The 13,892-nt window shown below is 42.3% G+C and overlaps 1 protein-coding gene across 4 annotated transcripts in view; it reads right to left on the reverse strand.

Annotated features, from left to right (window-relative positions):
- The window catches only part of CNTRL (centriolin), a 71,108-nt gene that overhangs the window by 36,948 nt on the left and 20,268 nt on the right, over nucleotides 1-13,892 (reverse strand). For all 4 annotated transcript variants that reach the window (XM_070758567.1, XM_070758566.1, XM_070758568.1 and 1 more), the window contains 9 exons: nucleotides 13,567-13,787; nucleotides 11,567-11,743; nucleotides 10,262-10,384; nucleotides 9,226-9,368; nucleotides 7,433-7,640; nucleotides 6,277-6,456; nucleotides 4,458-4,637; nucleotides 2,644-2,760; nucleotides 159-297 (listed from right to left, as the gene is read on the reverse strand). In XM_070758567.1, the coding sequence (XP_070614668.1) occupies nucleotides 159-297; nucleotides 2,644-2,760; nucleotides 4,458-4,637; nucleotides 6,277-6,456; nucleotides 7,433-7,640; nucleotides 9,226-9,368; nucleotides 10,262-10,384; nucleotides 11,567-11,743; nucleotides 13,567-13,787 (1,488 nt within the window). The remainder of the gene's footprint in view (nucleotides 1-158; nucleotides 298-2,643; nucleotides 2,761-4,457; nucleotides 4,638-6,276; nucleotides 6,457-7,432; nucleotides 7,641-9,225; nucleotides 9,369-10,261; nucleotides 10,385-11,566; nucleotides 11,744-13,566; nucleotides 13,788-13,892) is intronic.

A 13,892-nucleotide genomic window follows, 5' to 3' on the forward strand; every position in this document is an offset into this window, starting at 1 on the left:
GGGAATTTTAAAAATTCAGCATGTTTTAAAACCATCGGTTGTCTTATTGTTTTAAGCGTGTTAAGTTATTCTGCCGGCACCGCCACCCCTTTCACAAAAAAGTGCAAATTCACCCACCTTTGCTGAAAAGCAAAGAGAGGAAAAAACCCCAAACAAACCGTTTTTCGCCTGTTCTAAGGCACGGCGGAGTCGGTCCGTTTCTGCTCTCTGCCACTTCAGGAACCCGTTCAACTTCTCCCACTCTTCCTTTTGAAAATGCGAAGCGGCTGTCTCGGTATTGTTTTTTTCCAATTCCAACTGCAATGTTGAAAAGCATTTTGGGTGGAGGGCGTTGCGTCAGCGTCCCAAGAGACATCCGAGAAATAAATCAGAATCCAAACCTTCCAGCTGTAACGCTCTCTACACGGGGCTACCTTTGAAAAGTGTTCGGAAACTTCAGGCCGTGCAGAATGCAGCTGCGAGAGCAATCATGGGCTTTCCCAAATACGCCCATGTCACACCAACACTCCGCAATCTGCATTGGTTGCCGATCAGTTTCCGGGCACAATTCAAAGTGTTGGTTATGACCTATAAAGCCCTTCATGGCATCGGACCAGAATACCTCCAGGACCGCCTTCTGCCGCACAAATCCCAGCGACCAGTTAGGTCCCACAGAGTTGGCCTTCTCCGGGTCCCGTCGACTAAACAATGTCGTTTGGTGGGACCCAGGAGAAGAGCCTTCTCTGTGGCGGCCCCGACCCTCTGGAACCAGCTCCCCCCGGAGATTAGAACTGCCCCCACCCTCCTTGCCTTTCGTAAAGTTCTTAAGACCCATCTCTGCCGTCAGGCATGGGGGAACTGACACATCTCCCCCGGGCCTATACAGTTTATACATGGAATGTTTGTGTGTGTGTTTGCTTTTAATAATGGGGTTTTTAGTGTTTTTTAAATTATTAGATTTGCTTTTACACAGTTCTTGTTATTGTTGTGAGCCGCCCCGAGTCTACGGAGAGGGGCGGCATACAAATCTAATTAATAATAATAATAATAATAATAATAATAATAATAATAATAATAAGTTCCAATTTATTAACAGAGCCAGGTGGGAGATGAACTGTAGCCCAACCGATACTAACTTTCCCTACAGTTCTCTATCCAGGTTAAGGTTCATCCCTCGTCCCCCACCCACAAGTTCATCACATGGACCACTCCGGTTTCTACATGGTCCTCCCCTGTACTTCCGGCTGGTGCTGAACAAAGGATGACCTTGAATCTTCTGGAAGAAATTTGTTGCGGCTAGTATCTTTCCCCCTCAAGCAACCACCCCTCTCAAATTCCCACATACTATTTTATTTGTGGGAGACCAAAGTCTCTAACTCAAAGTTATGTTTTCGGCCTGGCATGTTGGTTTTCCCAGGGTGCCCTAAACCAAGTCCTTCATGTCCACTGATCTGACCCATTTTGACATGCTGTCAAAAACCGGTGGAAACGGATTTGAATCCAATGTAAAACCAAGAAGGATCAGTGTCGGAGATCTTGAGTCTTCTCCCTGGGCAGAGGAGATATGATTGATCCAGCCAAACGGTGGCGTGGGATCGTCATAATTCTTCCGCAGATATTTCTGCTGAGGGTTGTCATCAATTTTTCAATTTTAAAGGGCTTCGGGAGACATCAAATTCAACAGCTTATCTCCCCTACCTCATGCATCTTCTACTCCAAACCCTAGCAAAGTCAATGGGTATTTCATGGATTCACTTAAAAAACATGCAATTAACTTAATCACTGCAGTGGTTCACTGTAGCAAGAAAAGTTGTAAAATAGGGCAAAACTCAGCCAACTAATGTCTGTTAGCAACAGAAAAATTTGGGCTCAATTGTGGTAATAATTCGAGGACTACCCATGTCACTCCATAGTGCTTGTACCGTGTTTCCCCGAAAATAAGACACTGTCTTATATTAATTTTTGCTCCAAAAGTTGTGCTACGTCTTATTTTCGGGGGGTGCCTTATATTTCTCAAATAAGACAAATTCACAGGCAGAAAAGCTGACACCCCCAAAGAAAGTGTACCGTACGGTACATTGATTACAGTACGGTGCCTGTCAGTATGGCACCCACACACACAAACGACGGCACATATATGGTACAACCGTATACTCCCGCTATTGCAGCTTCTGGCCACCAGAGGAACTACAGTCTACGCACTGTAGTGGAGACTGTAATGGCGGTGAGACAGCAGCAGATTGTGTCTGCTGTACTGGACGGTACAAAGCGATGGAAGGGGCCAGCAGGGGACGCCACATCATTACGGTACCGCTATGAACAGCTTTGAATGGTACCGTATGTTTTTCCACCGTACCGTATGTAAACTTGACTACGCCTTATTTTCGGTGGGTGCCTTAAATTAGCAAATTCTGCAAAACCTCTGACATGCCTTACTTTCAGGGTACGTCTTATTTTCGGGGAAACAGGGTAGGTTTACTAGGTCAGCCTATTGTCCCCCCCTAACAATCTTCATTTTACCGACCTCAGAAAGATGGAAGGCTGAGTCAACTCTAATCTCCGTTTCGATCGAATTTCAGACTGTGGGCAGAGTTTGCCTGCAATACTGCACTTAGCCACCGGGGCTCGAATACGAAAAGGAGCATGTTTGCAAAGATAACATACCTGCGCCTCCTTTTCTTTGAGAAGCTTCTGCAAAAGTCCAATTTCTGTCTCTGCTTTGGCCAGATCCTTAGCCGCTTGAGCGGCCTGCATGCAGAAGTTTTCTGCCTCCTGAAGCTCCTTCGGTTGGGAGGAAAAAGGGGTGAAAAAAAAGGCCATGTCAGTTTGGAGTAGCGTTTTACAGATGAAATTGTGCACTTAACTAATTTACAAAAGAGCAGCTGCAGAGCCTTTTGATGCTCTCTCAGTCTTCAATGCTGCCATTCTTTGGAATCTCTCTCTCTACCTCTTGCTGGATTCACCAGCATTAATATAAATAAAATTTATATACACTGCTCAAAAATATAAAGGGAACACTCAGATAACACATCCTAGATCTGAATGAAAGAAATATTCTAATTGAATATTTCTGTTCTGTTCTGTACAAAGTTGAATGTGCTGAAAACAAAATGAAATTGATTGTCAATCCGTGTTGCTTCCTAAGTGGACAGTTTGATTTCACAGAAGTTTGATTTGCTTGGAGTTATATTGTCTTTTTTAAGTGTTCTATCTATCTATCTATCTATCTATCTATCTATCTATCTATCTATCTATCTATCTATCTATTGCAAATTGATTAATTTTAAAGAATGCAAGGCTATCTTTATTTATTGTGAAACCTATACTCCTTTAGATTTCAGACATACACTGCTCAAAAAATATAGGGAACACTCCAAGAACACATCCTAGATCTGAATGTATGAAATATTCTCATTGAATACCTTGTTCTGTAGAAAGGTGAATGTGCTGAAAACAAAATGAAATTGATTGTCAATCAGTGTTGCTTCGTAAGTGGACAGTTTGATTTCACAGAAGTTTGATTTGCTTGGAGTTATATTGTCTTTTTAAAGTGATTGATTGATTGATTGATTTATGGCAAATTGATTAATTTTAAAGAATGCAAGGCTATCTTTATTTATTGTGAAACCTATACTCCTTTAGATTTCGGACATACACCGCTCAAAAAAATAGAGGGAACACTCCAAGAACACATCCTAGATCTGAATGAATGAAATATTCTCCTTGAATACTTTGTTCTGTAGAAAGGTGAACGTGCACCACAGCATGTGAAATTGATTGTCAATCAGTGTTGCTTCCTAAGTGGACGGTTTGATTTCACAGAAGTTTGATTTACTTGGAGTTATATTCTGTTGTTTAAGTGTTCCCTTTTTTTTTTTTTTGCGCAGTATATAATGATAGAATATAATTATAAAGTTTGCTTAGCTATAGATGTCAAACACAGGTTTCCTTTCTGTAAACTATTTATCTATTTGGTTTTTTTTATTTGTTTTTTTAAATGCTGCCTTTCTCCTTAGACTTAGGGCGGCTTACAACATGTTAGCAATAGCACTTTTTTAACAGAGCCAGCCTATTGCCCCCACAATCCGGGTCCTCATTTTACCCACCTCGGAAGGATGGAAGGCTGAGTCAACCTTGAGCTGGGGATGAGATTTGAACCGTTGACCTACAGATCTAGCGGTCAGCTTTAGTGGCCTGCAGTACTGCACTCTACCCACTGTGCCACCTCAGCTCATATAAATATAATAATATAAATAAATATAAATATAAAAGTTTATATATAATGAAAGAATATAATGATAAAGTTTGCTTAGCTACAGATAATAATAATAATAATAATAATAATAATAATAATAATAATAATAATATATTAGATTTGTATGCCACCCCTCTACGAAGACTCAAACAGTTTTCCTTTCCGTAAATTATGTGGATTTGGTTGTCACAATTTTGAGCAGGGGTTTTCTGCAGCACCGTACCTCGGAGCGTTCCCGATTAATTTTGAATACAGTCCCATGAAGCGACTGGAGTTGGTCTTTGGCTGCGCAGAGTTGTGCCGTGGCGTGTTTATCGGAAGCAGAAATCGCTTCTTTCAATGCCTTCAGCTCTTTGCTGAGGCTGTGGAACTGCAGCTGGGCCCTCGCGTCTTCCGCTTTTTTCTGGAAAGACCCACAAAAGTTTTGACCCACAACAGATTTAAGCAAAGCAAAACCAAGTGCTGAAAGCTACAATAAAATAATCAGGATTCACCTTTTGGGGTGAGGGTGCAGAAGAGCAATTAAAACGAAGGGCTTGGAGACAATTTGGGCTTGGTTGCAGGAATTGGGTTTGGCCAGTTAAAAGAAAAGAAGAGGGGGGGGGAGAGAGACATGATAGCAGTATTACAGTATTTAAGGGGCTGCCACAAAGATTTCCCAAAGCACCAGAAGGCAAGACAGGAAACAATGGAGGGAAACTAGTCAAGGAGAGAAGCAACCTGGAACTAAGGAGAAATTTCCTGAAAGAACAATCAATCAGTGGAATGACTTGCATCCAGAAGTTGTGGGTGCTCTATCACTGGAAGCTTTCAAGAAGAGATTGGATAGCCATTGTCTGAAATAATAGTCCTCCAAGGTTTCTTCCTGCTCTATTCTATTCTACAGTGATACCTTGTCTTACAAACTTAATTGGTTCTAGGAGGAGGTTCTTAAGGTGAAAAATTTGTAAGACGAAACAATGTTTCCCATAAGAATCAATGGAAAAGCGATTAATGCGTGAAAGCCCAAAACTCACCCCTTTTGCCAGCCGAAGTGCCAGTTTTTGTGCTGCTGGGATTCCCCTGAGGCTCCCCTCCATGGGAAACCCCACCTCCGGACTTCCGTTGCCAGCAAAGTGCTCATTTTTGCGATGCTGGGATTCCCCTGCTGGGATTCCCCTGCAGCATCACAAAAACATGGAAGTCCAGAGGTGGGGTTTCCCATGGAGGGGAGCCTCAGGGGAATCCCAGCAGCGCAAAAACGGGTGCTTCGCTGGCAACGGAAGTCTGGAGGCGGGGCATCCCAGCGGCGGTGGTGGGTTTGTAAGGTGAAAATAGTTTGTAAGAAGAGGCAAAAAAATCTTAAACCCCGGGTTTGTATCTCAAAAAGTTTGTATGACGAGGGGTTTGTAAGACGAGGTATCACTGTATTTTCTATTCTATCCTATATGCTACTTTCTTTTCTATTCTATTCTCTCCTCTCTCGTCTTCTTTCTTCTATTCTATTATTTCATTTCTATTCTATTTTCTATTACTTTGTCTATTCTATAACTTCATTTCTCTTCTATTCTACGTCGCTACAGAGCACTGCATACCAAGACAACTAGACACAAGAACAGTTTTTTTCCAAACGCCATCACTCTGCTAAACAAATAATTCCCTCAACACTGTCAGACTTTCTACTAAATCTGCACTTCTATTCTACTAGTTTTTCTCATCATTCCTATCACCCATTTCCTCCCATGTTGACTGTATGACTGTAACCTGTTGCTTATATCCTAAGATTTTTATTAATATTGCTTCTTCATTGCTTATTTGACCCCTATGACAATCATTAAGTGTTGTATCACATGATTCTTGACAAATGTATATTTTATTTTATGTACGCTGAGAGCATATGCACCAAGACAAATTCCTCGTGTGTCCAATCACGCTTGGCCAATAAAATTCTATTCTATTCTATTCTATTCTATTCTCTATCCTATCTTTCCAACTGAATGCATCTACACTAAAAAAACAGCTAGATATTTCTGTAGAACTTTTGTACAAGTGGAGATACCCACTATATTCTCCAAGTCTTCCAGCTCAGCAAGGATTTGTTCTTTCTCCTCGTCAGCTTCTTGAAGCTGTTGATCGGTGAGGCCTTGAATTTCCTCCATGCTCTTCAGCTTTTCAACGAGATGTTGGATTTCACTCTCTAGCTGCTGAACACGAGCCTCGTTCTGCCTCCTCTCGGATTTAATCTAGATGAAATGCAAGAAACAAAGGGCGAATGGTACGAAGGACGGGATTGAGAGAAATACACCAACAAAGGAAAGCCAGTGAATGATATTGACAAGATACCTTGTCAGTATCAGGCATTGCCACTGATGAAGGGGGGAAAAAAGGCTGGATTTTTATTTTAGTTTAAACGGTGGGGATGAGAAGAAGTGGGAAGGAAGAGGCTGAAAATCTTATTTTATTAAAAGAAAGATGAAATGAAAGATATAAACCCAGTTCCTTCCCGCTTACTTACAATTTTTCCTGCTGTGTGAATAATTGTAATAGTTGTCATTTTTTAAAAATTATAACTCAATAGCTGTTTTTATAGTGGAGCTCTGATCTTAAACAATACTCTTAGAAACATAGAAACATAGAAGATTGACAGCAGAAAAAGACCTCCTGGTCCATCTAGTCTGCCCTTGTACTATTTCCTGTATTTTATCTTAGGATGGATCTATGTTTATCCCAGGCATGTTTAAATTCAGTTACTGTGGATTTACCAACCACGTCTGCTGGAAGTTTGTTCCAAGGATCTACTACTCTTTCAGTAAAATATTATTTTCTCATGTTGCTTTTGATCTTTCCCCCAACTAGGGTCTTAGGGTCTCAAGACCAGGGGTTGGAGACCAGGTAGTTAAAGAGCAAGGAAATAGGAAAGCAAAAATAATGAGACAGACAGAGAGAGTTCTTTTTAATTCATTAGATGCAGATAAGGATTAAGGATCAAAGCCAAATATTTTCTGCAGAATATTAGTTGCAGAATTGAGGGAAAAGTGTCCCATAGAGACAACGTTTTATTTATAAAAGATTTCTGTCAAAATGTTGAGTGACCTTTCCTCCCACTTGTTATAATTTGCTGTCTATAATTGTCTGTCTGTCTGTCTGTCTGTCTGTCTGTCTGTCTGTCTGTCTGTCTGTCTGTCTCTCTCTCTCTATCTATCTATCTATCTATCTTACTTTGGCTTCGGCAGCTCTGTTGCAGGCCAGTTTATACTTTTCTTGGGTTTCTTCCAGCTCCGCTCGCTGAGTTGCCATCTCTTTCTGGAGCCCTCTCTCCCTGGCCTGGGCGGATTCATTTTCTTGCTTCGAACAAGCTAAGATCTCGGCAAACTGTTTCTGCAGCTCTGCAAGACTCTTCCCTAATATGTCCTTCGAGTTATGGCACCTGTTGTATGGTAGAAGAAGCGATTTTTTTTTTTAAAAAAGGAGAGATTATGGAGATTTAAACAATAAAGTAAAATAAATAAAGAACTTCCTATCAGGGAAAGTGAGGATAAAGAAGAAGTGGAAGGCGAAAAGGGAAACCCGCCACATTTGTGTGGCGGAGATGTGATTTCCCCAGGAAAAACCCTTCACAAATTTTGCAAACTAAACACCCTAATTGTTCAAAAGGTCACCTCTCCTCATGTGTAAGCACAACTAAGAGCTTCACCGGACTGCCAAGGATCAGAATTACCTAAGCCTTTCCAGATGTATCTTATATATTCATTTTATTTATTTAGATTTCTATGCCACCCTTCTCAACTGACTCAGGGCGGGGCTTACAACTTCCATTCCCATTGTCAAATCCACCATCTTCAGCTTGGTGCCATCAAAGGACTAGGGGGGAGGGATGGGGGACGATGACAAATGGACAATAAAAAATAATCGCGACTATTTCAGCTTCAACCACAACAACACAAGAGCACACAACAGATTTAAACTTGACTGTAAAAAATATGACTTCAGTAACCGAGTTGTCGAAGCGTGGAACTCATTACCGGAGTCCATAGTGTCATCCCCAAACCCCCAACACTTTACCCTTAGATTATCTACAGTTGACCTATCCAGATTCCTAAGAGGTCAGTAAGGGGCAGGTACAAGTGCACTAGAGTGCCTTCCGTCCCCTGTCCTATTGCTCTCCTATATCTCCTATACCTTTCTTCTATTCCTATATCTCTTCTTCTATTCTTTCATTGATATGTTCTATTACTATATCTTCTCTTCTCTTCTTTCTTAGATATATTTTACTATGAGTATCTCCTCTATAACCTTCATCATGTATTTTACTATATGTGTGTGTGTGTGTGTGTGTATATATGTTTTCGTAGATTTTCACGGGTACAGGTCTGACGGTCTTCGTATATTCGGGTTTCTTCCCGTGTAGGATTTGGAAATTTCTGGCGACGTTTCGATGAGGTCCCACTCATCATCTTCAGGCTGGTGTTTCTGTCCTTGTTCTAAGGCGAACAAAGACAGAAACACCAGCCTGAAGTAGGATAGCACTATTTCAGCCTTGTTCTGGCCTCATCAGCTAGCCATACCCTTACTGGGATTTGATCCGGCAGCTTCCGCCTTGTAAGGCAGAGAATTAACCTCTAGGCCACCAGATCTGATCCCTTCAGCTTTGTACCCCTCATTATGTATTGGACAAAATAAATAAATAAATAAATAAATAAACAAACAAACAAACAAACAATAAAACTGTATACATTGGTATAGGTTATGTGGGAATTTGGGAAGGGGGGATGACAGCTGAAGAAAAACAGATCAATGTGGAACCGGTTCCCGGGGAGGCATCTTCAAGGCTATTTGCCCAGAGCGTGGAAAATTAGCAGCCCAAATAACTCAACATTCCCAAAACACTCTGAGGACATCAGACTGGCTGGGTTTGGACCCGTCATGGGGGAAGGGAAGGGACGGAAGGAAATAATGTTGTACTGATGCACAGGAAAATCAAATTCTTCAGGACTCTTCCCATTTTACCGCACCTGATTTCTGTCCCAGTCCGCAACTTTTGTTTGAGTTCATTCACACGAGCAGACACTTCCTCGGGATGAAGTAAGCTATCGGCTGTGTGATTCAGTTGCTCCTGCGTGTCTTTTAGCTGCTGCCTCAAGAAGTGGTTGTCTTTCTGATAGAGAGAGACAGACAGACAGACAGAGACAGAGAGATGGCTTTGAAAGATCACCACGCACCACCAACACTCCGCAGTCTGCATTGGTTGCCGATCAGTTTCCGGTCACAATTCAAAGTGTTGGTTATGACCTGTAAAGCCCTTCATGGCACCGGACCAGATTATCTCAGGGACCACCTTCTGCCGCACGAATCCCAGCGACCAGTTAGGTCCCACAGAGTGGGCCTTCTCTGGGTCCCGTCAACTAAACAATGTCGCTTGGCGGGACCCAGGGGAAGAGCCTTCTCTGTGGCGGCCCCGGCCCTCTGGAACCAACTCCCCCCAGAGATTAGAATTGCCCCCACCCTCCTTGCCTTTCGTAAACTACTTAAAACCCACCTCTGCCACCAGGCATGGGGGAATTAAGATTTCTTCTCCCCCTAGGCCGTTACAATGGTATGCATGGTATGTTTGCATGTGTGTTTGATTTTCTATATTAAGGGGTTTTAATTTGCTTTTAGTATTGGATTATTATTGTATATTGTCTATGATTGCTGTTAGCCGCCCCAAATTTTTGGAGAGGGGCGGCATATAAATCCAATAAAACTAAACTAAACTAAAAAGTTAGAATTTATTTATTTTCACTTCGGTGGTAGAATAAAACCTACAGACGCCTGATCAGAACATTAACAGTGCTGCACGTTTACAAACAAGATTCTTTTTTGGTTATTCAACTGCTTTGTTGCTACTAGAACAAATAATAATTTCTCTCTTTGCTCGTTTTTAAGAGACATGAATGAACAAAAAGACAGATATGCAACTGGTTTCCACTGAACATTCATCGGGCTAATATTAATTCTTTGAAGGAAAAGGAGTAGAGCTACGAATGCAATGCGGGGAAAATATTCTACCTGCAGCAGTTTGAGTTGGGAGAGCAGCTGGTTGTTTTCCTGTTCCCTCTCTTCACAAAATTGTGCTCTGCCCAAGGCATTCTCCAGGGCCTGCCTCTCCTTGGCAAGCTGAGACTGTTCCACCTGTAACCCCCAATCAGAAAAAAAAGAGGTAGAAAGCAAATATTTCAAAGAAAACTGAAGCAACCTGTCCCCCAAATTTAAAGGCCCTCAAGATGAAGTTCTCAACCTCTATCAGGATGGAATTTGAAAATGCCTTTGTTGAAATAAATCTGTCCAGAACATCTTTGACACCACAGGGGTCCTCAAATTTGGCAATTTTTAAGACTTGTGGACTTCATCTTTAAGACTTGTGGACTTGAAGTCCACAAGTCTTAAAGTTGCCAAGTTTGATGACCTTAAAACAACACTGCTTGGGGGAGATCTTTCCCAGCAACAATTCTAAAGTTGGTGAGTCACTAACTTTGATTTCAGACAACAAGGTGAGGGGATCTTTACTTCTATCTACCCTGTTTCCTCCAAAATAAGGCATCTCCTGATACAGTGATGGGCTCCTACGAGCACGGTCATGTATGCAGAACCAGTAGAAAAATTTTGGGCAGGTATGCAGAACTGGTAGAAAAAATTTGATTTTTTTTTCTTTTTTCCCCCTCTGGGCTATGGATATGTTTTTCCTACCACAGTAAATGAGGTTGAATGTGTATAATTTTAGAAGAGCTGTGCGCGCGTGTGTATATACACATCAGTTTAAACAGTAGATAATATATACTTTTGTGTGCCTGTGTGTAATATATGTGTACACATATGGCATATATACATAGGATTTTGGATGTTCAGTAATAGTACATAAGTGCACTAGTGTGCCTTTCGTACCCTGTCCAATTGTCTTTCCTTTATCTCATATATCATATATATTTTCTTCCTTTCATATATCTTCTCCTCTATTTTTACATATTATCTTTATATATATTACTTCATGTCTACACTCTCACCCTAGCCCAAACCCCTGACATGAGTGATGTCAAGTTGGCCACCTTTAAGCCAGTCACATGCCCTTTAATCCACCCCCAGTCACATGATCAACAAGCCACTCCCCCTGGTTACATGGCCAGCAAGCCACACCCACAAAATAACCCACGTCCACATTGCGGTAGTAAAACTTTTTGCAGCCCTTTACTGCCCTGATAATAAGCCCAGTTGGGCTTTTGAGTGCATGGCAATAAGGCCAAGTGCTTATTTCAGGGTTAAAATATATATATATAAGACAGGGTCATATTTTTTGAGAAACACAGTATGTTTGCCTACCTGAATAACCTGCTTTAACTTCTCGAGCTCTCCCTTCTGCTGGCTGGCTTCAGCGTCTCGAGCCTTCAGCTCAGCTTCCAACTCAGCCTCATAAGCGCTGATCTCTCCTTGCGCTTCCTGCAAGGCCTCGTTGAGTTCACGTTGCTGCTGGAGAGCCCGTTCCAGGTCTGCACTTTCCTGAAATCAAAAGGTACTTTTGGATTCTTCCTGCCAACCTGTCCGCAATATGGCACGATTTAGATCTGACCGGCACGATTTCCTTTGTGCTCTCTGAGCTTGCTTTTCCTTGCAGATATTTCACTACCTGTTCTGCCTGACTGGGCTCAGGCAATTAGTAACAGCCCAGGTGCTACTCTGATCACTGATAATAGTCCTTTAATTGAGCCCTCCTTTGCATAGCTCTTCAGCTACGCATGTCTATGAATTGGTCTGCAGAGGAATCCAAGGAAAACAGACTGTCTGAGTGACTGCATGCCAAATCCCCTGGGCTATCTGCTGAGACCTGCGTGCTGTCTACCAACTCCTCTGAACCAGTGGCCTCATCCTCATGGCTGTCTGCCACGTCTTCCTGGCTATCAGCCAGGCTTTCGTACTCACTTTGTGCCGCATCTCTCCCATCTGTGGGAGCAACGGCTGGCCCAAGCCCAAACACAACACTACCCAAACTAGGTAATGCTATTGGTGCCAGCCTAGAGTTGCACCAGGAAGCCCTCATTTCAATTTTAAGCTACAAATATTATCCTTTACTGGTGAGATTTTCAGTCACGAGAGAGAAAGAAAGGGATCTGATCAAAACACATTTCTGGCAAATTAGCTGTAACCTTAGAGGTTATATAGTTTGTTTGTTTGTTTGATTTATATGCCGCCCCTCTCTGAGGACTCGGGGCGGCTTACAACATATAAAAACAATGCAACATCATAATCCAATTAATTTAAAACAGTTAATCTACAACCTCAATAATATCAAAATTCAGTCAATGCTGTTCACACAACAAACGTACACTACATTCGTTTGGCCAGGGGGCTAGGGCCTAATGGCCCCAAGCCTGGTGGCATAAATGAGTCTTAAGACTCTTGCGGAAGGCGAGGAGGGTGGGGGAAGTGCGGATCTCTAGGGGGAGCTGATTCCAGAGGGCCGGGCCCCCCATAGAGAAGGCTCTTCCCTTAGGCCCCATCAAACGACATTGTCTAGAGAAGGCCGCCTCTGTGGGACCTAACTGATCACTGGGACTCTTATGGCAGAAGGCGGTCCCGCAAGTAATCTGGTCCAATGCCACATAGGGCTTTATAAATCATAACCAACACTTTGAATTGTGTTTGGAAACTAATTGGCAACCAATGCCGTCCACAGAGTGTTGGAGAAACATGGGCATATCTAGGAAGGCCCATGATTGCTGTCGTTTGGCGGGACCCAGGAGAAGAGCCTTCTCTGTGGCGGCCCCGACCCTCTGGAACCAGCTCCCCCCAGATATCAGAGCTGCCCCCGCCCTCCTTGCCTTTCGCAAGCTCCTTAAAACCCACCTCTGTCGTCAGGCATGGGGGAATTGAAATTTCCCTTCCCCCTAGGCTTATAGAATTTATACATGGTATGCTTGTATGTATGAGTGGCTCTTTAAATTGGGGTTTTTTAGATTATTTTTAATATTAGATTTGTTTACATTGTCTTTTTATATTGTTGTTAGGCGCCCCGAGTCTTCGGAGAGGGGCGGCATACAAATCTAATAAATAAATAAAAAAATTCTGCATGATTTGTAGTTTCCAAACACTCTTCAAAGGTAGCCCTGTTTAGAGAGCACTGCAGTAGTCGAACCTCGAGTTGTATCATATTGTATTTTGCTTAAATTTTGAATATATGTCCTTTTTTTTGTTTTTAAATGTAAACAAGTCAATAAAAACTATTTTTAAAAAGCAAAACAACACAACACGTTTCCAAAACTGGTAAGGGTAATTGTAACCTTGAATGGCCAGGGCATAAAGACAGTTGTGTCTTCATAACTCACTTTTCTCAAGTTTTCGGCATCGATGGCAACTATTTCCAGCTGGTTCCTCTCTTCCTCTACCTCTTCCAGCCTTTTCAGCAAAGCTTCCTTCTCTTTCCGCAGGTCTTTGCACTCGTCGGTAGCCTGCTTTGTCTGACTCTTAACGTTCTGGAGGTATTCCTGTAATCCTAGGATCACGTCTTCCAAGTCTTTCTTCAGGGCTTCGTTAGCTGCAATCTGGCCTGCAAACAGATATTAAGGACAATTCCGAAGCTACCTCAGATGATTCTTGCAAACAAAACCTTTCTTAAGGCTTTCAAACGCCTGCACCCTGCACATCTGAAGCA

This window comes from Erythrolamprus reginae, chromosome 8, assembly GCF_031021105.1.
Source record: "Erythrolamprus reginae isolate rEryReg1 chromosome 8, rEryReg1.hap1, whole genome shotgun sequence".
In the NCBI taxonomy this organism is placed as follows: domain Eukaryota; kingdom Metazoa; phylum Chordata; class Lepidosauria; order Squamata; family Dipsadidae; genus Erythrolamprus; species Erythrolamprus reginae.